Source organism: Melozone crissalis, unplaced genomic scaffold (assembly GCF_028551555.1).
Source record: "Melozone crissalis strain CALT ecotype California unplaced genomic scaffold, PUWL_Pcris_2 ptg000023l_1, whole genome shotgun sequence".
In the NCBI taxonomy this organism is placed as follows: domain Eukaryota; kingdom Metazoa; phylum Chordata; class Aves; order Passeriformes; family Passerellidae; genus Melozone; species Melozone crissalis.
Window position 1 is genome coordinate 25,342,749 of NW_026535801.1, and position 24,703 is coordinate 25,367,451.

Below are 24,703 nucleotides of genomic sequence, written 5' to 3' on the forward strand. Positions count from 1 at the left end.
TCTGTAATAATTGTTAACATAAATAGAAAAAAAGTTTCTTTTTTAACTTAAAGGTGAATTTGTAAGAAAGTAATGTAAAAAATGTTTCAACAGACCCCGAAGCATTTGTTCTGAGTGTTCGAGATGAAGAGGAGAATAACTTTGTTATTGAGCAGCTTCATTCATTCAGCGGTCTGGCTCTGTGGGTCTGGCTGGGTGTGATTTATGATGACAGTGGTAAGATTTAAGGGTTTGTTTTTTTCTTATTAACTGGATCAGAGACAAAATTTGCAGCATTAAGTGCACGTTCTTTGCATGTTTCAGTTTATAACTAAAGTCAAAGTGAATGCAAACCTGTAATGATGATTTATATTTGTACTTATCTTCTAGAAGAAAATAGCCTGACATGCTCTCTGTTTGAGTGATAATTAGATCCAATATGTTCTGTTTAGTTTAGATTTGATTTCCCTGGAAAGCAGGATTTAAAGTGGCCAGGATGAGTAATGCTAACATATTTAGCATTGGATATGAAACTGATTTAGAATAATTTGCAGTATCCCAGCATTTTTTCCAAAGTGAACATCTCTTAATATCATTAATATATTCAAAGTTAAATGGTATTTGTATACATAATGCCAGTGGTTTAATAAATATGAAATATTTTCCACAGATAAAGTTCTCAAGTGGTATGATGAAACTCATCTGACTTACAATAACTGGAGGCTGGGAAGACCTATCATAAAGAAGAACAGTTTTTTTGCTGGTGTAAATCTTGATGGGTTTTGGGATATTTATAATTATTCTCAAAGTTGGCACGCTAATCACTACAACATGTACAGTATTCTCGCCTGTAAAATCGAAAGGGGTGAGTAGTATTGGAGTGTTGGGTGAGGGGTCATAATTTAAATCATAGTTCCTTCCTGCTGAATAAGGCTTTGGTTTTGCTCCTAGTGAAACACATGGCACAGCTGAAATGAGCATCTGGGGTCGTCTGGTCAGTCTGCATCACTGCTGTAATACTCTGATCAGGAGAAATGTGTTTGCTGTGCTCATCCGGTAACTGCTGAACTCAGTGCTCCAAGTAGCAAAAGTAAACTTACCTTGATAGAAGTGGCTTGTAGTGAGCACTTTAATGCTTGAGTTACACTGAGATAGATGGATTTTAATGCTTTCTGTATTTTTCCTAGTAACATGAAAGAAATGCACTCAACTTATCTTCTTATTCTTTGAAATAGGACACCAACAGCACAAACCTCCATTGCCCGACACTATTCCACATGGAAACAGAACATACAGGATCCTTCAGAAAAAATTAACGTGGTATGAGGCATTGAGATTGTGCCAACAAAATAACAGTGATTTAGCAAGTGTACACAGTGAATCAGAACAGTTATTTCTAGAAGATATTGTCAAACAGGATGGTTATCCTCTGTGGCTTGGGCTGTCAATTCATGATGTAAGTATATATTGTTGGGGACGTCAGTAACAGATCTGTAAATAACATTTTGGACAAGATATGAAATATTGTCTGATGTTTTTTTCCAGTTCCTTAGAATCTCTTTTCCATGTAGTATATTTTCAACCCTGTGTAATGTGTTAATATTACATTTTGGTGAATGTAGGCACACTAAGATATTTCTTCCTACTACCTGACAGTTTAAAATAATAGAGTGTTCCCTCATCGTTCCTTGCAGCACAAGGAAGCATGATTTGCAGTGCTATCTCTAGAGGCTTCAGACTTCATGGCCCTCTGTAGAATCAGATTTCATTAACAAATAGAGACAGACAAGGCTGTGTGGAACCTGCTTAGTTGAGGTCAGGACTGGCTCTCCAGAGCAGTTCAGGAACAGGCTCTCAGTAAGTTAAGTGTCCATCTTCCCAGAAAACACAGTAGCAGGAGGCAGCTGCGGATCTGCTTCCTCCTCTGTCTGCTATACTGTGGAGCCAAAAGCCTGTGGGCCTCACCCTGCTCCCCTCACTAACTGCCAGACCTGCTAGTGGTAGTTAGTTGGCAGGAATAGTCCTCTGCAGAGGTGTGTCATTTCTATGCATACCTGGGAATGGGTCCCCCCCAAGTGACTCCTCATTGTCATGGGTTTCCAGGAGGGTATCTGAAATAGGAGGTAGCACTGCAAGCCATCCCTGAGCTGCCCAGTTCTACTCACTGCAGCCATCTCAAGAATTTAGCAGTTTGCAACATATCCACTAGTGTTCATAGCAGGGAAGGCAGATTGCTTAAATGGAACAGCAGGGTGGAACCAAGTAAAATGTTTCCCACAGGATAAAACAGGCACATTGCAGGTTTAAACTTGTGAACATGCTGTACTTTCTCAGTTCCCACAAATAATAAAAATTTCTATGTTAAGAAAATGTAAACTATGTTGTACATTTCTTTACTGTGAATTTAGATGAGACCACCTGCTGTTTAATTTGTCACTCTACAAGGGACAAATATTGCTACATGACTTAATTCACAATGGATGAGATTTAAAGCACAGTCATGTGTGGTTTAAAAAATTTGGTTTTTTCCTTTATTAGGGAAGTAAAACTAATTTTGAATGGTCAGATGGAAGTGACTTTGACTACTACCCCTGGGAATTAGAAAACTCCAATACTACTGAGAACTGTGTTCTTTTGGATACTAAAGGATTTTGGAACCGTACAAAATGTACTAATGTTGCTGAAGGTGCCATTTGCTACAGCCCTCCAAACAGTAAGTGTTATTTTTAAGGTTTTGTGTAGTTGTGTTTACATGTTGTATTTAGAAGTAGAAATCAAGGTTGAAATACTGCACATGATTCCTTTTTTAAGAAGAGTTTTCTATCAGGAATGATAAAACACTTTTTAATACTTCAGGGAGATAAATTCTCATCAATCCAGTGGTGAAAACTTAAATCAAATCTGGTTACTTCTTGAGCACTTGAGATAGGAATATCAAATATATGTATCTTTTCTAAATCAAAATACTTATCAAATATACACCATAAATGTCAAAACCCACAAAAAAAGCAATAAAAGTTGTTCCTAACAATTTGGGATTTGCCTTGTGCTCATTTTTAAAGAAATTCATCCATGACTCAAGAAGAAGGAATGTAAACTAATTGAATAGTGGTTGTTGGTAGGAGTAGTAGCCCTTGTTAATACTCATCGTTGTGTTATTCCAGAGACTGGGCACAAACTGCAGCAGAAATAACATCCATTTCTTTGTCTTTGCAGAGAGAAAATTAGAGCCAAAGCAAGCAAGTAGATCTTCTGGATGCCCACAGAGCAGTGGCTCCCTGCAGTGGGAACAGTACAGGGATCACTGTTATGCTTTTGACATGGCATTCTACAATTTTTCTGTGTATAACGTGGAAGAGGCTAAGAGAATCTGCAAGAAGCTAAGTAGGTTTAGACTCTTTATCACATTACAACATGTAATAGAAGTCCACTATTTGAGAAGAAATAAAACCCAAGAACCTAAAATCTTACACTGGTTATACTTCAGCTTTGCCATTTTAATGCTCCTTGAGTTTAGGAAATGCAATAGCAAGCTTTATAGCAAGAGGAAAAATTCTTCATAAAATACTGCACCATGCTACAGATCATTTGGCACGCAGGTATCAGTAGATAAAATGCAGGTAGCCAGTTGAAGAAGATTCAGAGGTTTAATGCTTGTGGTTTGAAGGAAGACATTTTATCTGCATGCAAAGTTAGTGCTGTTGGCAGGGCTTTCTTATTATATCCTTGCCATAGCTGCTTGCTGATAGGGAGCTTGCTAACCTATCAAGTGGTTCAAAGGGTATGTATGTTATAGATATTAAAGCATATAACAGACTTAATGTTATGTCACATTAAAGAATTGTCTATCTTCTTTGCTGAGCTACGTGGAGAATTGTATTGCAGAGACAATGTTAATCAGTTTCATGGACAGAAGGTTTAATCACCCTAACACAGAAGTTAGTGACAGATGTAACTTTCTTTTATGGAATCATCTTATGGTGTGACGTTGGACTCACTATTTAGAATCTAAAAAGCCCAGTCCTGGATGCAGTTTTCTGTTGAGTCAAATTTGTTCTGGTAGTTGAAAGAGAAAGCACCTGGCTTATATTTATATATACTTGTAGAGGATGGGTACACTCTGAGCATGCCTCTCTAGCATGCCCTTTCCTCCCTCTTATTCCTTAATTACTGTACATAAAAACCTGAGGCAGGTGGGAGGATTGATTTAGAAATTAGACTCAGCAAAATGCTGAGTTTTTGTTCAACTATATTTTTGAAAGCTTATTCCTTGGGCAAGACTAGTAATCAGGCATATCTCTTGATATCTTCCATGTATGTAGTCTGCAGCTGCAGTAAGTTTACTCCCATTTTATTCTCTATAACCTGGTAGAATAACAAGCCATCTGCAGCCATCTTGTAAAACATGCTGTATTTTAGGGGGTGGGAGATTCATGTCTTTATTCAGAAGGTTATTCTAAGCTAATTTTACAAGCCCTTTCCCATAGTAATTATTCCCAAATAAATTCAGTGTACCAGCATCATGAAAAATTGTCTAAGTTGCAATTCTGACTGATTTCCTCTGCCCCTTAGATCCTTCAGCAACCCTTCTGACTATAGTGGATGCTGAGGAAAATGCATTTGTGAGCACACACATAAAGGAACATGATCTCATCACCAAGAATGTATGGCTTGGCCTGGATCAGAGCTTTAAGGGTAAGAAGTAGCAACAATGAATGAGCATGAATGTTTCATATTGTAAATATAAATGCATAAATCCTCAAATAAGAACAGTTCTGCAGCGTTGGTAGCCTACAGTAACTTCTACTTGACGTTGGAATCTGTCATTTAACATTTTAAAGAACTTTGGACTTCACTGTAGTTAAATCTCTTCCTGTTGCAGTTAGTGTAATCAGGAGTCCCTGAAATTAATTTTTCCCACCTCTGTTATTTCTGCCTAATATTTGATGCAAGAGCATCAATTGCTAAAGGTCTAGAGAAGAGGGGCGGCTAAAAGTTGTGTTCATATTTACTGCTTTTAATATGTGGGATGGCTAGTCAGCCCTTTTCTTTTTAGCAATATAAAGAGATCAATAGGTTATGAATGACATTGTGTAGCATTACAGGATCTTTTGGTGATCTAGACTAAGTAATGTTTTTTTCAACAGGGAAGTCCCTGAACTGGCTGGATGGCTCATCAGTTAAATATGTCAACTGGGAGAATAAAACAGCAGAAGTCAATGAAAAGTGCAGTGTTATCCTGTCCACAACTGGCATGTGGTCCAAAGTTGACTGTGCACGTAGTCGAAGCAGAGTGGTTTGTAAAGCTCCTTTAGGTATGAAAGTGTTGTTTTAGCAGAGACTTGATTTTGTAGCGACTGTTTTCAGGAATTTCTGGTTTGTTGGATAAAGTCTGTGTTGAAATACTGGAACTGCAATTCACAAAAGAGCCCATCAATACTAATGCCTAAGCAAGAGTCTTCTGTTGTTTAGCCATAAAACTGCATTCAGAGGCAAATTGTCTAGGAATTTACTTCTCCTGGCTCTCACTATCCACTCAGTGGGTAAGGAACAGAACTGAAATGTCCAGAAAGCATAGAGTTGTTGCCATTGCTTCTTACCACAGGGTATCTGTTGTGGGTGAGTTTGTGTAGGTGGAATAAGAAAGAGTTCTGCTTGTAAGCAAGTACTGCACATTGTGGTTTCAGTCTTGGGGAGGCTTCTGGGAATGTCACCCTGTAGCTCCAGAAAAAGACTCAGGCCTTTATTCCCTCATTCTTGGCTTTGTACAGGAAAGCAAGCAGTTAACTGAGCATTAAGCAAGCAAGTTCCTGAAGAAGCAGTGGAATCTTTCTGATTTTGTATACATTTTCACTTAAGTGGAAATGCAGGAATAGATTAAACTTTGCCAATAAGGAAGACCTCAACAAGATCTCTTCAGTCTGAGGGAAGTATAATAACCTTCCCTTCCAAGAGCCTAGGATCTGATTAGATTTATGAAGTATACAAACCTCCAAATGAGTGCAGCCTTTGCAAGTAGGTTTTTTTGAACTCCAGAGGTCCCTTCCAACCTAAATATTAGTAAATTAACAACAGAATGATCAAAAATAAGCTGATCAAAAAAATGACTGATGCATTCCTGCATGAGTCAGCATCTAACTTCCCATGTGATGAAGTGAAGACTACTGATAGGAAGCAGTTTGCCTTGACTTGAGCAAACTGTACAGTATTAATGCGTAGCTACCTAAGCATCAACTCTTTGACAAAGTATTCTTGCCAGAACTCTTAAATAAAAACCATTCCTCTTTTCTTCTATTTCAGGTTCTAATCATACTGGTGTGGCTGTAGCATTTGCCCTGCTAATTATCTTGGTTTTAATAGTTGGACTGGTATTTTACCTCTACAAAAAGAAGCGTCTTCACTGGAGTGCCTTCTCTTCCGTACGCTACCAAAGAGGGATGAATGATGATGAAACTGATGATATGTTCACAGATAGCTAAAAGATAGCTGTTGAAAAGCTTTCTTCTGTTCAATTTAAGCCTGAACTTCACCATGTGAAGCCATAAGAAATGAGCTACTTGATGTGTTATTACTTCTTTTTTGAAAAGCAACGAGGTTATTAATGGGGGCTAAAATTAGTTTGTTTATATACAAGTGCAATTTTTATCCAATTTAATGGTAATGCTTTATATTTGGCCTCAGCCTTTTAAGATGCAAGGTGTTTAGAGTTCGGTTGTATTTTTTTAATTTATAGTATTTTCTCTCTTTACTGGAATTTTTGATGGAACAAATTAATGCCAACAGTACTTCATGCAACATCACTTTAATGAATACACTTAAAATTTACTTATCCCAATACTCTTATTTATACTAGAATTAAATACCTAATTTTATAGTTACCAATCTGTAACTTTATAGGTGGAATATGTCATCTGTCCAAGAAAGAAGATAAAAGCTATGTCTGAGGAAAGACTGAGAATATATGGTAAACAAACTTGTGTACATAAATGCTAAAAATACTTGAGTATTTTTCATAAAACTGAAACTTGATTTTTGTATGTGATGTGTCACTGTAGACTTTCCTATGCACTCCAAAGAATGCTATAAAGGGAAACAGGGAAGACAGAGTTGTATATATTAATTACTCAATGATTTGATCAATTATTGTTTTGAAAAAGTCTTTTGACTTTTTTGGATGCACAGTACAAAGAACAGGTGCATTTACTTTTATGAAGGAGGATATGCCAAAGACCAAATCCATTCTGCATGTAATGGTGGCACGAGGTGGTAAATAGGAATACATTGGCCTGGTGTGCTGAGAAGAGTACTACTGATTTCTCTGAAGCAGCAGAGCAAGGTCACAGTGTTCAACTGCCTTCTTTTCCTGCAGTTTACTTATGTTGATGGCACTTTTCTTTGTTCCTGTTTGCACTATTTTGATAGGGAAGTGTTCATCATTTGTGTTGAGAAGTAGAGAACTCCTTGTAGATACACTTTGAGCTTGTTAAAAGAGCAGCCTGAAGGGGCACAGCAAGGGAGCCATTGTGGTAGTTTGCTGATCAAAGTAAGCACTTTTGTTGTTTGTTTTGGTACTTTTGGGCACAATTGTGAACATTTGCTTTTCCTGAGGTAAAAATGAAACTGCATTGTAGAAAATGTCGTTATGAGGAAAATAACTCTCATTCTTTAACTTACCCTGGTATGAGAAGTGCTTGAAATGTTGCAAAGTCTGGTTCCTGATGTCTTCTGGTTTAGCTTTATGCCTAAGTGCTTTGCCAAATGACTTCTAACTTAATGGACTAAATAAATATTGGTTATTGTCTTTTTCTAACTATGGTAATAAATGGGAAAAATAATTTCCAAGTTCCCATGTTTTGAGATTTAATAGTTTTATAGATGTTTATACTCTGAGCATTTTTTGGTGCGAGTCTGAAATGGAAAGTGGAAATTAGTAAGATCCTGATTCAACACAAAAGGATATATACTTTTTATTAAAATTGTATATTTTATTCTTATAAATGATGTAAATAATTTTTTCAGGCCCCATTTCTCATGTTTGTTTCATCACACCCAAGTTGTCTAATCACTGGTAATTCCTTTGTGCATAAGCACTATGGCCTTAGTGCAGGTGAATAACCTACTTCATTTGAAATACACAGGAAGATTATTTGGCAGTATTGTTATTGAAAGAATAAAGTTAAATAAAACACTGAACTGCTTACACTGGTTTTATTTCCATAGAAGCAGTTATCAGAGCTAAGGCATGGGTCATTAATCACTGGGTAAAAATGCACAGTGCAGGGGCTGTGATCAGAATTAAAGCCAGTGACTGTGTGTTACTCCAGTAAGAAAACTTTTAGAGGTAATACATCATCTTCGATGTATTTAAAAAGAATGCCTTTAATGTTCTTTTTGCAGTTGAAAACTTAGTTATACCTAGCTTTTATCAAGCTGCTTCAGGCTTCCACAGGGAACATTCCTCTGTACCTTTTTGTTCTAATCAGGGTGTAGTTCATTAGCACCTCAAGGCCCAGATTAAGGCAGGGTATAAAGGCTCCCTCCATAATGTCTCTTAAAATATAAGCAAAGTTAAACTACTTCCAGCTAAGTAACACTTGCCATTAAAGCATAACACGTATTCATTTTTAGTGATGTCTGAGCTCTGAATTCCAGATGCCCAAAACCTCTGACTGCTGGTCAAAGGGCAGTGTTATTTTTAGTTTGCTGGGAAAAACATCCTATTGTGCAAGATGACTAACGAGGTCATCTGCTTCACAAACATTAATCTTAAAACTGAAAATGATGTACAGGGAAATGGCAGCAGAGAAATGCTTTCCCAGGTCCCAGAGCAATGGAGTTGAGAAGTCCTAAAACTCCTTCATCCCAGAGCACAGAATATCTGCCAGCTGTGGTAGCTTTAGGCAAAAAGTGTACTACTTCAGTTCCTCTTCCTGAATTTTGCCCAGGCCTTGGAGACTCTGGGTCATGGAAAGGTTAATCCACAACTGCCTTTACACCAGCCAGCATTTTTATTTTAAAAGTGTTTCTGCATCAGTAACTTAATGGACATAAAAATCAACAAGTCTTTATGCATGAGCACTCTTTGGGCTTGATGCTTTTGTTGAACTTCTCAGCATTTTTCCCTTAAACCAAATGCACCATCTGCTTGTTGCTTTGGACATATGTTACACATGTAAACATTTTTGAAAGGAGTAAGTAAATTTCATGGCCTGCTAGTGATTCTTTGGTTTTGGTGTGGCTGCAAAAAATGAAGACCTAATATTACAATTTTTGTTGCTACAAGTTGGAACTACTGTTTGGGCCCTTCATGCATCTGCTGTTGCTATGTGTATGGAACACGGTGGGATATATAACACCCAGGTTTCTAAAAGTTAGTCAAATTCATTCTGTTGTCAAGAAGTACATAAAGTTCTTATTGACCAGATTGAACAGACACTGCATGGTTTTAAAGCAAGACCTATGAACAATATTAAAGAACTGAACTTAGGATAAACAGATTCCTTACTGGAGAATAAATTCAGTTGCCACTGTAATGGACCTTTCCCATTTAGTTCTGAGTTTTACGATGAGAGTTGACAAAGTACTAGAGGGAATATTCTGTTAATAGCAAATTAGCTTGCAAATGGTGCATAGTATAAATGCCCTTATAAAACACTGCTGTCCTCTTGGGTGTATTCTTTATGGCTAAACCACAGCAATGGTATTTGCACACTGAAAATTCCTGCACACTCTATCATATTATCTGTCAGTAACTAAGATTTTTTACAGATTTGAGGGGCTAGGGGAGGATACCAGATGAGGTTTTTATTGTGATGACACAATACTGCAGCAAAGACTGTAAGTCCTTTTGGATTTCTCTTTACCAATACAGAAGGGACTATAATTACAAACGGTACATCAGTTCTTTGTTTTACTACTTTTCATCATAAATAGAGTAATTTACTCCAAGGTGACTCTTGAAAAAGTGGATTCCAGCAATAAAAAATAATTGTTCCAAGATGTGCTTCCTGAATTATGCTGGCGTCTTATGTATTTTTGCTAAAACAAATGATAACAGAGATCTTTTCCTGCATGCTGTGTCTTGGGACACTCATACAGATAGTAAGAGTACTGCTCCTGCTTTCTATAGAACTTCTCTTTTCAAATGCCATGTGTCATGTTCCCTTTAGGGAGACTTTTCAGAGCAGATAATTGTATAAAACCATGGTGCTTTCACTTTGTTAAAGCTAACAGGCCTTATATGCATATCCGAATTAAACTTACAAAGTAGTGGGCTGAGGTGGATTTCAAATAAGCAATATTGAATGTCATCACCATTAGCAACTGTACTTTCATTGAAATGTCTTTTTTTCATAAACATAATCTGGGTATTTGAAGAGTGTCTTGTGTTAAATGAGAGTGTGAATTTTAAGTGGGAGTGGTAATGGGAAATCACATTTGTCCACAGCTTGCATCGTGAGCTGCTTTGAGGGAAAGACTGGGTTTCTGAAATTCCATCTTTTGTTTTCTCCTGTGGACACCATTCTTCCTTATACCTCTCCTTTCTCACACCTGCTTTGCAGCACTGACCATTAAGGCGCCAGATGGAGCACTGCCATGGGCTGCAGCAGCCACTGTGGACAGCTGGAACATCCTGTAGCAGGAGGACACCACAACCTTGGCAGGGTGGGTCTGTCCCCCTCCTCTGCAAGCAAGAAAGCTGAGAGCAGCTTTCTTGATCCTGGCCTATTTATGACACAACAACGGGAGTTTGCTGCGGACAACAGCCACTTCTCCCTTCTTCCAGCACCAAGGAACTCCCTCCACACCTTATTCAGCCGGGGTATCTCTTCCCTGCAGATTCATTGCCTTTGTAGCCCACATCAGGCAGCTGCCTTGCCTTCAAACTCACACTGCAACTGGAGAAAGGTACAAGACAGGTAAGTTGCTCCTAATGATGTGTGTGCCTCATTAGAGTCCCTGCAAAAACTATGCCCGGTGTCTAACCCAGTACAGAGCCAACTGAGTTCATCTTCTTGGGCTGTCACTGTGATAGTCACTCAGGATTTGTGTATCCCAGCTGTACATTAAGAATCCCTGGTCAAAAAAGTAGCCAAGAGCCTGGCAAATTTACATCCTACCAATTTAGGAGTTCATATTTTACAGAGGGGGCTGGAATTCTTGTGTGAGATTTGCCTGAAGGCCCAAGGGGAGCGTGTTACTTTGAAGCAAATGCTCAGGGTAATAACAGAATACACAGCCCACACAGGGAGAGGCTGTGTGTTTTAAAACCAGGTACAAATAAATGTTCCAAGTTTACTGCCAATAACAACTAGACCCATGACTTTGTGAAGCAACTTACCTGAGGCAGTGTCTTTGTGTATAAACCATTTCGTGTTTATGATGTAGGTGCTGATTATAAATTGTCCAGAAACTAGTTCATATAAAATAAACAGAGCATTCAAACTTGAATTAACTATTACAGAAATACTTGGGTGAGGTCCCCGAGGGACTGCATATCAACCTGACAGGGTGATCAAACATTTAAAAAGGGAGTCAGAGAAGGCTTTTAGTTGGGTACCACTTTGGGTTGTTATTCATGGCTAGCACTCAATAAATGCCTTTGTGTGCATTGCTGTAATCATATTGGACCTGCAGCAGTGCATATTTGTTGTTTTTACAGAGATGTATTAATGAAACAAGTGCAGTCTGAAATTCAACAGCTGCCCAGAAAGGAGACTGGCTAGCTGGCAGTAAGCAGAGGCATTTTCAGCCTCAAATAAAGACATGGAAGATCTATGCAAGAGGATAAAGATGGAGAACAAAGAATCTGAACAGTTGGAAGTAATATTGTATAGCATTGATCTCCAGGGTCCTGAGGCTCTCAGAGCATCTGACCAAGGTAGAAAGGGGAGCATAATGATGGGGATTGTGCATCACTGCTTGGATTCCATACCTGTGTATGGATTGAGGGAACTTTTGTCTGCTAGTGGGATGGTCTGTCTGTGTTGCTGAGAGCTCAGCTGCTACCAGTCCCAATTTCAGTGACACAAACTCTTAGGTGAGTACTGTGACCCGGCCATGCACTTGTGTGGGAAGTGCAAACTGGCAGCTTATTTGAGCCAGAAGTGATTTTCTGTTGTTAGTGACTTTGGAGGTGCTGATGAGAAGGTATGGAGCTGATGCCACAGATTGGGCCTTGGGAGACAATTAATTCCTAGCTTGGCTGTCTCAGAACCAGTGGGACATCTCCCACTGGGCAAGGGTGTGACAGCCCCAGAGAAAACCAGAAGTTGCAAACAAACCTTCCCCACTTTAGCAGCAAACTATTTTCTATTTCCAAAACTTGCTTCTGGGAGGAAGGGCTGTTGTATCCTCATGCTGGTGACGCCTGATTTTCACTTGCACGTTCCGAGTGTTAAGCTCTGAGTAAACCCCTCAACATGGGCACACAATGCCTGTAAGTGAATACAGCCTGTGCAATCCAATAATTTATTAAACTTTCATCTTGTAAAGCCAGTTACAAATTAAAAAAGACAGAAGAAGGAATTCTATAATAGAAATGAGCAAAATTACAACAAATAGTAGTGAGAGTTACGTTTCAAGTGGGTTCAAGCTGCCTGCAGCAACCCAAGAGCCAGAACACAGAGCTAGTGCAGTTAGGACACGGATAATCAAGCCTAGTCTGATACATTAGAGATCGAGCCAGTGTATGCAGTGTATACAAAGTGTTGCTTCTCAGGTGGCCTCTGCATTCCTGTTCTCTCCCATCTGTGACCTGGTCATCTTTTAATTCCTCGTGACAACAAGGGGGTGTTTGTGGGCTCCATCAGTGATGCTATTTAAGGCAAAACTCCAGTTGGAGGGATGATGCACAGCAGGGTCCGCCCTCTTTGACTGATCGTGTAGCAAGTGCCCGGTGTGTTTGCACATGCTGCACTGTAGTGGAAATGAGAGAGGAGCAGGGGTTATGTACAGTATTTCTTCTTGTACTGTCACCCTCAAAACCAGTGCTCTGCAACACAGTGTTAATAATATTGGCACAATTTAATGATGAATTGGAATGGAACCTGTTGCATACTGACACCTACTTTACTATGCAATTTCTGTTCCATAGCTAACAGGCCTTAGCTGCTGCTACTACAGAAATGGAGACGGCCAATTTTAAATGTGGAAGAAGACCCACATTACATACAGCCCTGCAGTTTCATGGGCTTTTGCATTCTGGGATCCCAAGACTAGACAAGGGTCATGGAAAATCGCTCACCACCAGGTTTCTTGGTTGTTAATGCAACTAATTTATGATGGAACTGATAGTGAATATTGTTTTAAACAATTAAATCAACTTTCTGAAGTCAAAAACTGACGGTGAATGCCATTCATAGAGAAGAAAAAAATTCTGCTTCTTCAAATTGCAGGTAGCTATAAAAACCTCCAAGAAGCAGTTGTTTTGGCAAAATAGAATTGTTTTCAAGTTCTGCCGAGGACTAAGGACCTAGAGGAGACTGCATGGGGATCTGGGGATTCAGTCATGTGAGCAGTTCTTGTTAAATTTGGGATGGATGCAGGATTTGGCTTTTGCTTACTGCAGTAAAGAGGAAGTAAAAATCTTGTCTGTAACAATTTATCTAGGCACCTATTTACTCAGTAGGAAACAGTTCACTTAAAACTAAGTTCAGGGAGCCCAGTCACCTAAAAGCCCCCCTAAAGAAAGAAGGATCTTAATGCAAGCAAGCTGTTCCCCACAAATCTCCAACCTCCATCTAATACCTGGAGTTTGTGAAGAGCAGCTCTTCTGGAAATGCTACTAAAACCACCTCCCCTCGTGGGCTGTACAGGAGAACAGCAGTCATTATTTTTTATGCAAGAGGCACTGCTTGAAGTGTGACCTTAGGGCATGTTTCAGTGGTGCTAGTCCCAGAGGTTCTCTCCCAGACTGGAGTATTTAATAGTTTAACTGAAAGTGCCACTTTTACAGTCGTGTACCTATGAACTTTTATTGGAAGGTAAACAACCACCTTGGGTGATTTTGTTTCTTTGTTTAATGCTCTCTCACGTAGGGTTTGATCTCTTTTGACCACTTGACTTCAATTATACAAAGGCTTTTTAAGACCAGATCAGATTGTTAGTATATCCTGAAAAAAAAACAAACAAAACAAAACAAACCCACAGTGATTTATATTTTAGATTTGTTTGCAAAATAAATAAATATTCTTTCAGCAGACCATGCTGTGATCACATGATCCCAGATGTCTGCATATTCAAAATTCTTAAGGAAGCTTAAGTCTGTCTCCTGTCCTGCAGAAATGATCCTTGTCAATTTTTCTGCCATATGCCAGGTGATAGTGAGCAGCAGAGAGGACACGGAGGAGGAGGATGCTTCTGACTTTGCTTCTTTAAGGTACATTGTTCATCAAACAGGCAAGGAGAAAACAAGTTTTGGGCCATTAGTATTTCACAACAGTTGAAACTGTTTAATGTCTTTGGGCAGAGGTGCAAATCCTATGATACTGTAGATGTCACTTTAGGTTTTAAATACAGTAGTCAGTTGAATTCTTAAAAAACATCTTTGCTACACTTGTGCTGGCAAGTTGCAGACACCCATGACTAAACTAGTGCCAGTTCATCCGTATCACCTAGTCCAGATGCTTGCATGGCTGTCCACGCTGGTGGCTGATTTGACACTGCAGCGTTTCTTCACGATCATGTTGATGTACGCTTTCATGATCTTTATTATCTCACCCACCTGGGGAGAGAACACAGCACACAGCATAAGCACTCTGAAAACCTCAGTTCACTGAGGCATATAGGACATTTTGCTGAAAGAGATTCCCCCTTTCCAAAGTCATGACACAATCAATTTTGCATGTTAATACTAAATGTGAACATGACAGTAAGAAGAGAAAGGCTTGACAAGTTTGTACTCTGATGTAGCAACACTTTAAAATATTTTTAGCTCAAAGAAAAGGAACTCCCATTCTACTAAATAATTTTTTTTAAGTGTGTAAAACTCCCCATTCATCTACTGGAAAGGAATGAAAAAAAAACCAAAACAGTCAAACTGAAGAGCCAGAGTTTCCACCCAGAAGTGGAAACTCTTGATGCACTGGAATACCAATCAACCTCCTTCACTTTCTAACCAGCCTATTTTTTTTGTTCATCCCTGTATTCAAGAAGAGGTATCATGCCCTTTAGGCTTAAGCTCCCTTCATGTTTTCCCTTGGCTGTGTAGTCCACTAGTCAAGAGTTCTTCTATTCCTTGAAGCTTAACTGCAGTGGCTATGTGCTTTCACGTACCTGGGAGGTTTCAAAGAACATTTCTCTCTCATCCACTGTAATTTTGAAGGTGTTGGGCTGTGGTGCTCCAAAGAAAACAATATGCTCATACTGGAAAGTTTCTAGTGGTTTAGGATCCCCTCGTTTGTAGACAGATACATTCTCTGTGCTGACGCCAAGCCAGAGATCATTGGGGAATCCACCCTCCTTGCACTGCAGAAAGAGAAATATGACCTTCTGCATAAATGAAGTGGAGGATCACATAATTTTCCATTCAAGAAAAAGCCCTCCGATTCTAGCTCTTATAGGACATTTCAATTCAATACACAAACCAGGGTACTTGCAGAATCTATGAACTTGCAGCTGGAGGCACTCCTGCTGCAAAGATTCAGATGTGACACAGCTGTGAGTCAAATACTAGCTGAGTAATAAATAATTGTAATAGGGAAGAGCTCTCATCAGATTTTAAAGTGATGGAGCAAGTCAATATTCCACTTCTTATTTTACAGATAATGCAATAAGTGCAACCAACTTCCCATGGTGATCCACCTTGGCAGCAGCCAAACTGGCAGAATTGAACTGTGGCCTCTGCCTGTAGCAGGCTGGCACAGTGCTGAACACGCCCCAGTCTGCCCAGTTTCTGTTGAACTGCTGCAGACCAGGACTGCACTTTTTGCTGGCAAGAACAGCAGAGCTTTGCTTTACTTTGACTTTTGCTAGCCACCACTTTCTTAAACCCCTCTCTCCTCCCCCATTCCACCATTATTCTAACAAAGTGGGAATCCATTGTCTCCCTTCATTTACCAGGATGCCCTGCCTTGCTTGCTCTGTGCTCTCTGTGTCATAACTCTTGGGGACTGTAATACTGCAGGCTTTCTCTGAGATTACTAAGGCAAAATGTATCCACTTCCCTAAATTCCCATCTGTTACACACAGCTTTATCTGTTCTCCAGACTGATACCTCTCCTCAGCTGTGGTTTTAGGAATTTAATAATCACTCACCTCAACATCAAAGAGGGTTGACCCATAACCTGGCCACTCCTTTACAATGGACATGTATTTCACCATGGCCTGATGCTGAGAGAGCCCCTGCAGCTTGGTCCATTTTTGTGCTATGCTTGCCCGAGCAGCTGAAAGCTCTTCTTTTACCCACATCTCCATCATCTGCTCCTCTTCTACCTTCTGCTTCTTTACAGACCCTGTCTTGAAGCTACGCTTCAACGTCCCTTCAAGGAAGCTGGTCCGTCTCCTCTCCAGAGTGTGACTGGTACTGCTGCTGCTCTTTGTTGAGTGCAGTATTTTGGATTTCAGCCTGTTAACTGGGTAGATTCCATCAAGGGTCCAGCTTATTTTGGAATAATCTCCATGAAGGTACTGCAGCCGCAGAGCTGCCAGACGCTGCAGAGTGTCCTCTGGGCCAGGAAAATGACCGGCTATGAGGCTTTCGTGAGCCTACAAACAAAAAGGGCCCCAAACTCATTAGAAAACAATAGCACACTTTATTCACATCTGGGTGCATGCAGAGATTCCTGTCATCTCTGCTGATCCCAGTAGGACAGACATAATTCAGGAGGTCAGAGCAGACATTGGAATAAATATGTCAAAGTCTGCAAGTGGTTCATATGGGGGGGAACACCCTTTTCTGCAAGCATGAACAGGACAGAGATCTTTGAAGGGCTCCTATCCCGTACAGAAAGTCCTACAATGAGAACCTTTTAGGTCTGGAACAGATGAACAAAACGAGAATTGAAGCAATTTGTTTTTGTGCTGTACCAGCTACAGCTCCTGTGGGAAGATTATATTCAACACTAGAGTAATTATATAAATTCAAGATTCTCAACCTCAGTTTCATTACGCAAAAGCACCTCCCACCTCTTCCTCCTTCACCTGATGTCTCCACCATCTTCTTGCTTCCCTTTGCCTGTTCTTCTGTGAAATCTATTAATGGAGCTTTTTGCACATCCATCTAATGTCTGGGTTACACCTACTCTCCCTACTGTTACTTCTCTTTGCCAGTTAAAGCTGTGTAGACTGAAAGCCTTGTCAAGAGGGAGTTGATTCATTTCAAGAATGGAACCATCATCTGAGTGATGTGCATGCCATGCATTTGACTATCAGTGAGTTTCAGTCTTCATGACTGACTGCCATTAACACAGATTCAGTAATTTTCTATGATTTTCTGAGGCAAGGTCAGTGTTCATTGAAGTAATACAGATGAGACAAATCACACAGCTGGGTGCTCCAGTTGGTTTAGTTTTACTTCCTAGCTGCAAGGCTCTTTCATACCAGTGTGACCTCTGATCTTGCCAGTATCATTGTGCTATGGAATACAGTGACTTAAAAAAATAAGACTACTCAGCAGATAAATACTGTCAACTGCATTCTCCTTTCCTTTGTCTGCAGTACTCTGTTAGTGCCTCTCTATTAACCAAAAGAAATTGCCCAAAAGATGGTTCTTAGTTAGTTCTGGTAACACCCCAAGGATAAGCTGTTCTTGTAAGCCGATTTGCAGATAGACAGATAGATAGATGTTCCAGTTTTCTTTACATTTATGTTCTGCAAGCGGCTACTTTTAATGATTCTCATAAATCAGTACCTGAATTTCTCTGCCTTCTAAAGTTAAAGACTGAGTTTAAAAAAAAATATTAGTGTTTCATTTTTTCTAAGCCTTTGCTAGCTTTTCTTGCCTTTGTTCTAATACTCATCTTCCCTAGAAAATTCCATGGTCTATCTGCTTAGTAGATTCCAGGCAAAAATCCAACATACTAAACTCTTGAGCTACAAACAGAATTCCCACTTCTAATGAAAGGTAAACCAGTTTTCTGTATCCTCTTGTGTGCTTTTGCCATCCTGGAAACCAAATCATTCTCCCAGAGTTTGCTTACCTGCTCAAACATGAAGGCAAATTCCACACCATCTTTGGGAACATTCTCAATATCCAAGAAGCAATAAAGCTTAAAATACAGTTGCCACTGTCCCTCCTCCTCTTCTTCTTCAGAGCCAGCAAGTCTGTAAAATATACAAGAGAATGAGAAATCCCAGTAAGGAGAAGTACCCATGGTCCTGGAATGTTCACAGTGCAAATCACAATCTGAACGTAACCTGAGATTCTGAAATCCAGTGTTACATCCAACTAGGAATTAGATGTTTCATGAAGCATTCTTTTACCTCTCAAACTTGGCCAAGATGTCAGCCACAATCACCCGACTCTCCACAGCACGGTCAACCTGCTGGTTGTGTTCAAAGAGCGCGAACATATTGCGGCTGTCCTCCATCGCCAGCCCTCGGATCAGCTTCTCAACCACCTGCAAAACCAGACACATCACACAGTGGGCATCACTCCCCCTTTCACAATGAAGATCAGTACCTCTTCAGAACACCTATCTTTCATACATCTCCAGCACATTTAATCTCCCTTAATTACCATGTTTTCAGATTAAAGAATTCTAACCCTAAAAGATCATTCCCTGCAATGAAGTCATTACTTGTATTTGATCATCCTTGCTTTTCTTCTCTGAATCTTTTCAATCTTCCCTACCCTTTTGAGGATGGGGGAATTAGAATTCTGCACAAGACATAGGCACATAATGGATTCAGATGTCACGGTGACATTCTCAGTTCCTCTAGTAACAATTCCACTTTCTGCTCTGTTTAGCACACTAATGTTTTCACAGACATGACTACTGCAACCTGGAATCCTGCTTCTGACCTGCTAATGATTAAGTTACTGGTGGAATAACCCTCTCAGAAGGATTCCATTATGAACTGGAATCTCTCCTTGTCCAGAAAACTGTGTTTAGCAAGTTTCAGACAAAGGGCAGAACACCAGAAGCATTTAGATTTTGCAACACAGTTTTCAAGTGATACTCTACAACCTGGCCTTGTAGAATAAGCTGAACTTTGCCCAAAGAAATAGCAAAAGAGTTGTGATTAAAACAAATAAAAAATTTGGAAATAAAAGGGAAAAGGATGTCTCTTCAACAGACCCACTGTCCAGACACAGCACAGATGTGCTCACATCTGGTTAACCCTACTGATGCATTACCTCCCCAGCGCTGGTGTGGGAATTGATGGTTATTTTGCAGGAGCCACCACCATGGCAATACACTGTCGTGGTCATTTCCTCACGGGTAAGAAGAGCCTGTATTTCCTCCTGGGAGGGCACAAACTCCCTTGTCTTCGTTCTCTTCAGGGAATCACTTATGAACTGTGCATACCTATCTATTTCTGAGTCTGGAAAGAGATCTTTTACCCTAATTGTAAAGAGAAGCAAAAAAAAAAAAAGAATCCCATTACACAGTGAACAACACACTACCCTAGAAATGAGACAACTGCAAGTAAAGAGTCTGGTAGAGATGCTGATGTCAAATGCAACCACACAAAAATCAAGCTTATTTCCTAAACAATACAATCTGCTTTTACTAGTAATTTGAAAGTCACTTCAGTGGCATTTCTCAGCAATGTATGAAATAAGCAGTTCAAAGTTTCAGGAGTTTAGTGACAGCTGAAGACAGCAGGATTGACAATCTCAATTTACAACACTGAGAATAAAAACTGTGAAATCAAATGTAAACTTTTAACTTTTTTTATTTATTCTTAATGTTTTCGGTTGTTTTTTTGTTTTTTTAATTTGCTGGCCGTGACTGAGCCACTTCTATAGTATGTTTGAGAATTAAGAAGATAGAAAGCAGATGCCTGTACATGTTCTCCTCCCTCCAAGATCAGCAGGTCTAAGTATAACATTATTTTCAACTTCATTGATAAAAGAATGAAATGGCTCCATGGAGTATTTGCATCTCTTAGACCCAGGCCATGGATATAGCTATTTGGTATATTGACACAAAACTCATGTCACTCTTTCCTAGCTTGGAAGGAATCAAATAGATTTTATTGACCTTGCTCATCATTAGGAACGGAGCAAAGTTACACAGCTGCAGATCAGGCCCAGTGCAGACTGCTTTGTAAAGCTGCATTAGATGCTGAAGATGACTTGGGAAGAAATGTAAATTATTTAGATCATGAAAATGGGAGGTTAAAACAGATTAAAAATATTAACTGCAAGAATTATGTGCTTAGTTAAAGAAATCTTGAAAAATATAAATTGGATTTACAGTATCTCTCCTACTTCATAGTGTGCTTTTTGCCTGTGCCAGCTGCAAGGTAGGACAGATTTCCATGAGTATGAAAGTACAGACCTCACCTTTCCTGCAGCTTGATAATATCTATATGTACATTAGTAAGCAGCAGGTTATCAGCTGTAAATCCACTGCAACACAGCCTCATGGTATTCTGTTTGGGTAACTTACATTTATTCCACATCCTTTTGACACAACAGATGGGTGACAAGGAGGGGAGTCTGAGTACAGAGAAAAGCTGGTGGTGAGAATTGGACAAAGGTAGGAGGCTGGAACACCAAGGAAGATGTTTGCACAGCAAGAGGGAGAGACAGGTAACTACAACAGGCAGTGGAAGATCAGCAGAGCAAAGGAAACAAGCGCAAACGAAAGAGACGCTCACCTTCGGAGGTGGAACTTGAGGTAGCGCAGGATCCCTCTGCTGGGCAGGAAAGTGCAGCTCATACAGGTCATCAGCTGCCAGTGGTGCAGGTTGCCAGCACTGTTGGGATGTGGCATGTGGTTGGTTTGCTTGATGAGCTGACAGTACACTTCATCTCGGAGGGGCTTTAAATCATGGCAGGTCTGCAGGATGCCTTGGATAATGGGTATGGGGTCAGACACTGTCTCGATTTCCTGAAGGGAGTTAAAGATCTTCACTGCTTCATCCTGTAAGCTGCTGTAACCCTTCTCTTGTTGCACTGGGGAACAATCACAAAGGTGACAAGAGGTGAACATCTCCCTCATTTTCTATTGGCCCAGCAGTACTACAGTCAACTCTACTCCTCTGTCATGGAAGAACAGCAACCTGAGCATTAGTGCATATCCTGAACTTAAATTTATACTTTAAGTTCATCAATGCTTCCTCTCCAAATGTTCAAATGTAGTTTTAATTTGTATTTGCCAACATCTGATTTGTCACCACTCCCAATCCATTTCTGGATAGACTGCACAGAAAAGCAGAGTAATATTTTTAAGGGAAATGAACATTGAAATCTAGTTCAGGCTTCAGTGTCTGCAACCAAAGTAATGGAATGTGGCCAGTGAAGCCTGGCTTGTTTAATTCCAAAATTCTGTGTTGTGTCTGTATTAGCTTTGACCCCTGGGCCAATAGAGAACTTAGGCAAATTGCTGTACCACAAATGCATCTTATACCTATTGTTTAGATTTAAAATGCTTACACCAAAACCTGAGTTTTTTGAGCACCTAAATGTCTGCTTTTTGAACTGCTCAGACATGTGTGATAACATTCAGATGCATGCTTCCATCCTCCTGTGCACATCTTGGGCTTTAGGTCCTTCTGAATCTCCTGTACAGCCACTGCTTCCCCTGTGGCCATGTATTAACTGTACAATACAAAGACACAGCTCTAAAAAGTAAGTTCCACAGTGTGTTTGCTCTGTATTTTTCCTGTATTTCAGAATTTCCTTTTCTGTGCTTTTAATCTGCCATGTAATTGGATTGTGACAGACCTAATATCCTTTCACTTTCTCCATGACATTCTTCTGATCCTAAAAATTTCATTTTGAGGCTGAAGAATCCTGCTCTCTATTTAGTCAAATAATTGTAGGCAAGTTCTTCTGTACCTTTGATCATCTTTGGGTAGGTCTTTACATCTCCTCTATATTTGATGAGATGTAGAAGGCAAAACTGTCTCCTGTACTCACGATGCAAGTGTATGATACATATACAGCTGCACAAAGACTTTATTTTTCCTTTTCTAAGCTTTCAAAACCTTACATTAGCTGTTTTGTTTCTGTACTCAGAATTTACCGCTAGAGTTGACATTTTCATAAGCTATGTAAATTGATGTTCACTTTCATAAGCACAGCTAGATCACTACCTGTGTGGCAGACTGTTTTTCCCAAATACATTGCTTTGATTGAAATTAATTTCTTAAAAGATTCTGTGGCTCAGTCACTCCAAAGAGACATTCTTCTATAGTTCTTCACCAGCTTTCAGTTTCAGTATGTCAAACAGTCCGTAATCATCAACAAATCACTTTGGTTTCTGGTGGCCCATTACTCTAGCCCTTTCTTGTTTCTGACACTTTTGAAAAAAGGGTTCATTTCATCTGGTTTTACAGCAGAAAACTGTAAGAACTGTAAGAAAACTTCCGCAGAAAAACTACCCCACTGCCAGCTGCAAGATGTAATCCTATTGTAGTATTTCCAATGGAGCCACTCACAACCCAGCTGTGGCTAAAGGATGACAGGCTGCATGTCCCCTGGATGGATGATAAAACTATTTGCTCCCATTTACCCTAAGATTCCATGATCCCATAAGAGGCAGTGAAAATGCACACAGTCCAGAGAAGAAAGGAACAGAAAGGGCCTGCTCCCTCCCTGAACCCTGTGGGCCACACTGCCCCAAACAGACAGAGAGAGCTTACAGGCCCATTTTGTGGTGCTCAGGCTCCTCAATGACCCTCAAAATGTGAGTGGATTCTGCCACTTGGGTAAAATACTTACAGTTGACACTGACATCTCCATAGGGTAATGGGAGCAGTGGGGAATGCAAGGGGTGCTGGGTGTATCTCAAGATTGGGTTCCTCCTATATGTCTGTTCCACTACTTCAAAGTTTGTGCTGTTTTCCTGGAAAAGAAAGCAAAAAATCATTATCCTCAAATAGACACAGTCCTTTTCAGGAAGCCCTTACACATTTAGGCTAAAGCTCAAGCATCTTTTCTAAATTTCTGGAGGTACCTAGGGGGACTAAGTGATCAAAGCATAATCTGTATCTAGAAATTACCCTGTACATTATTTCTGAAAATTAAACTCAAGAATAGCCATGCTACATCATCCCACAGGTCACCAAGCACAGAATCTTGCCTTCAAGCATGGCTTGCATAATACATGTAGCATGATCCCTCTCTCCTATGTCCTTCAAGCTTTCAACAGGACATGGTTAATGGACTTTCTGACCACAACCATTTTCAGTGAGTAATAATGAGCCTGTTCTCAGCTTGTCTGGTTGTGTTATATGTGTTTACAGAATGAACAACCAAAATGCTCCATGGTGTTCAAAATCTGGGCCTGTCACTACCATACACACTGGATCACATTCTTCTGCATTTTGTCCTAGACTTCTTCCTAATAATGTCCTTGAACCTCGAGCTGAAGTTTTCCACCGTTTTCTACAATCACTCCCAGCTCTTTCTTCCTAAATAAAAACTATCTAATTGCATCTAGTTTAGAGTTCATCACAAACGCACCTCTACTGAAATTTGCTTTGGTGTGTCTTCTTAAATGATTCTAGGTCTATTTGCCAAAGTTTCTGGCAAGTTTATTCTCAAAAATTTCTCCTGTGGTACAATTTCTGCTATTTTTAAGGATATTATCCGTCCACCCTTTACTCTGATATTTAACCATGCAAGCCTAAGGTATGAAGAGAACTTCAGTGTATATCAAAGTCAGATGGCTGCTAGGGATGATTTTTTTTGTATTTGTGTCTGAGGGATGCTTAGGAGTGGAAAGGATGGAGTAGAGATTTGCAAATACTTGATGGTCTAATTCTGCATGCAATTTTTAACTGCACAGAGTCGTAGTCTAGACTTATGGAGACCAGCTAGCAAAATAAAATTCATGTAATATTTATTTTTTTTGTTGCACAGTTGTGTGAATCTATTTTTTTACCCTTTTTCATTCTCCCCTTAAGACAGTAACCCCATTTTTTGCCACATTCTCAGCAATGACTGTGTTAGGCCAGTGGTGGTCTGGCTGCTCCCAAGTCACATGGGGACTAGCAGGATGTCACCTACCCTGATGTCACGGATGAGCTGCTGTGTGGGTGTTTCTATAGGCACCTTGCTGTCGATGACGCCCTGGATGGCCGAGGCCCAGCGCATGGCTTCGTTCAGCAGCTTGGTGTACAGCCTGTACGAGTGCTTCCGCCCGTGCACGATGATGTTCCAGTAGCCTGCCAGAAACAAAGGTGGGAACAAAGGTGCAAGGTGAAACTGGCTGCCCTATTATGGAGCTGACTAGAGATTAGCAAATGTCACATTCACCTACAAGAAGGGCCAGAAGAAGAATCTGGGGAACCACAGGTCTGTCAGGTCAGCCTTGATACCAGGGAAGGCTATGGAGCAGATCAGCTCTCAAGGAGAGCGATGGAGCTGGGCAAGGGGTTGGAGCACAAGTTCTGTGGCTGAGGGAGCTGAGGGTGTTCAGCTTGGAGAAAATAAGGCTCAAGGGGGACCTTATTACTATCTACAACTACCTGAAAGGAGGATGTAACCAGCTGGGGGTCTGTGCCTTCTCGCAGGTAGCAAGCAACAGGACAAGAGGAAAGGACTGCCAACAGACTGTCCAAGGAATTGGTTGAATCACCACCCTGGAGGCATTAAAAAATG

General features: G+C 40.1%; 2 protein-coding genes across 3 annotated transcripts in view; one reads left to right on the forward strand and one right to left on the reverse strand.

The window, feature by feature from the left end:
* Window positions 1-8,172, forward strand: part of LY75 (lymphocyte antigen 75) — a 43,563-nt gene extending 35,391 nt beyond the window's left edge. The window contains exons 28-35 of the mRNA XM_054277927.1: window positions 94-216; window positions 650-844; window positions 1,215-1,435; window positions 2,518-2,692; window positions 3,196-3,363; window positions 4,552-4,674; window positions 5,127-5,294; window positions 6,280-8,172. Of these exons, the coding sequence (XP_054133902.1) occupies window positions 94-216; window positions 650-844; window positions 1,215-1,435; window positions 2,518-2,692; window positions 3,196-3,363; window positions 4,552-4,674; window positions 5,127-5,294; window positions 6,280-6,458 (1,352 nt within the window). The 3' untranslated portion in view covers window positions 6,459-8,172. The remainder of the gene's footprint in view (window positions 1-93; window positions 217-649; window positions 845-1,214; window positions 1,436-2,517; window positions 2,693-3,195; window positions 3,364-4,551; window positions 4,675-5,126; window positions 5,295-6,279) is intronic.
* Window positions 8,173-14,312: 6,140 nt separating this feature from the next.
* LOC128938337 (unconventional myosin-X-like) overlaps window positions 14,313-24,703 on the reverse strand; it is an 88,254-nt gene continuing 77,863 nt past the window's right edge. For both annotated transcript variants that reach the window (XM_054278546.1, XM_054278548.1), the window contains 9 exons: window positions 24,110-24,267; window positions 22,820-22,943; window positions 20,752-21,049; window positions 19,280-19,487; window positions 18,403-18,539; window positions 18,120-18,243; window positions 16,237-16,686; window positions 15,256-15,447; window positions 14,313-14,704 (listed from right to left, as the gene is read on the reverse strand). In XM_054278546.1, the coding sequence (XP_054134521.1) occupies window positions 14,591-14,704; window positions 15,256-15,447; window positions 16,237-16,686; window positions 18,120-18,243; window positions 18,403-18,539; window positions 19,280-19,487; window positions 20,752-21,049; window positions 22,820-22,943; window positions 24,110-24,267 (1,805 nt within the window). In that variant the 3' untranslated portion in view covers window positions 14,313-14,590. The remainder of the gene's footprint in view (window positions 14,705-15,255; window positions 15,448-16,236; window positions 16,687-18,119; window positions 18,244-18,402; window positions 18,540-19,279; window positions 19,488-20,751; window positions 21,050-22,819; window positions 22,944-24,109; window positions 24,268-24,703) is intronic.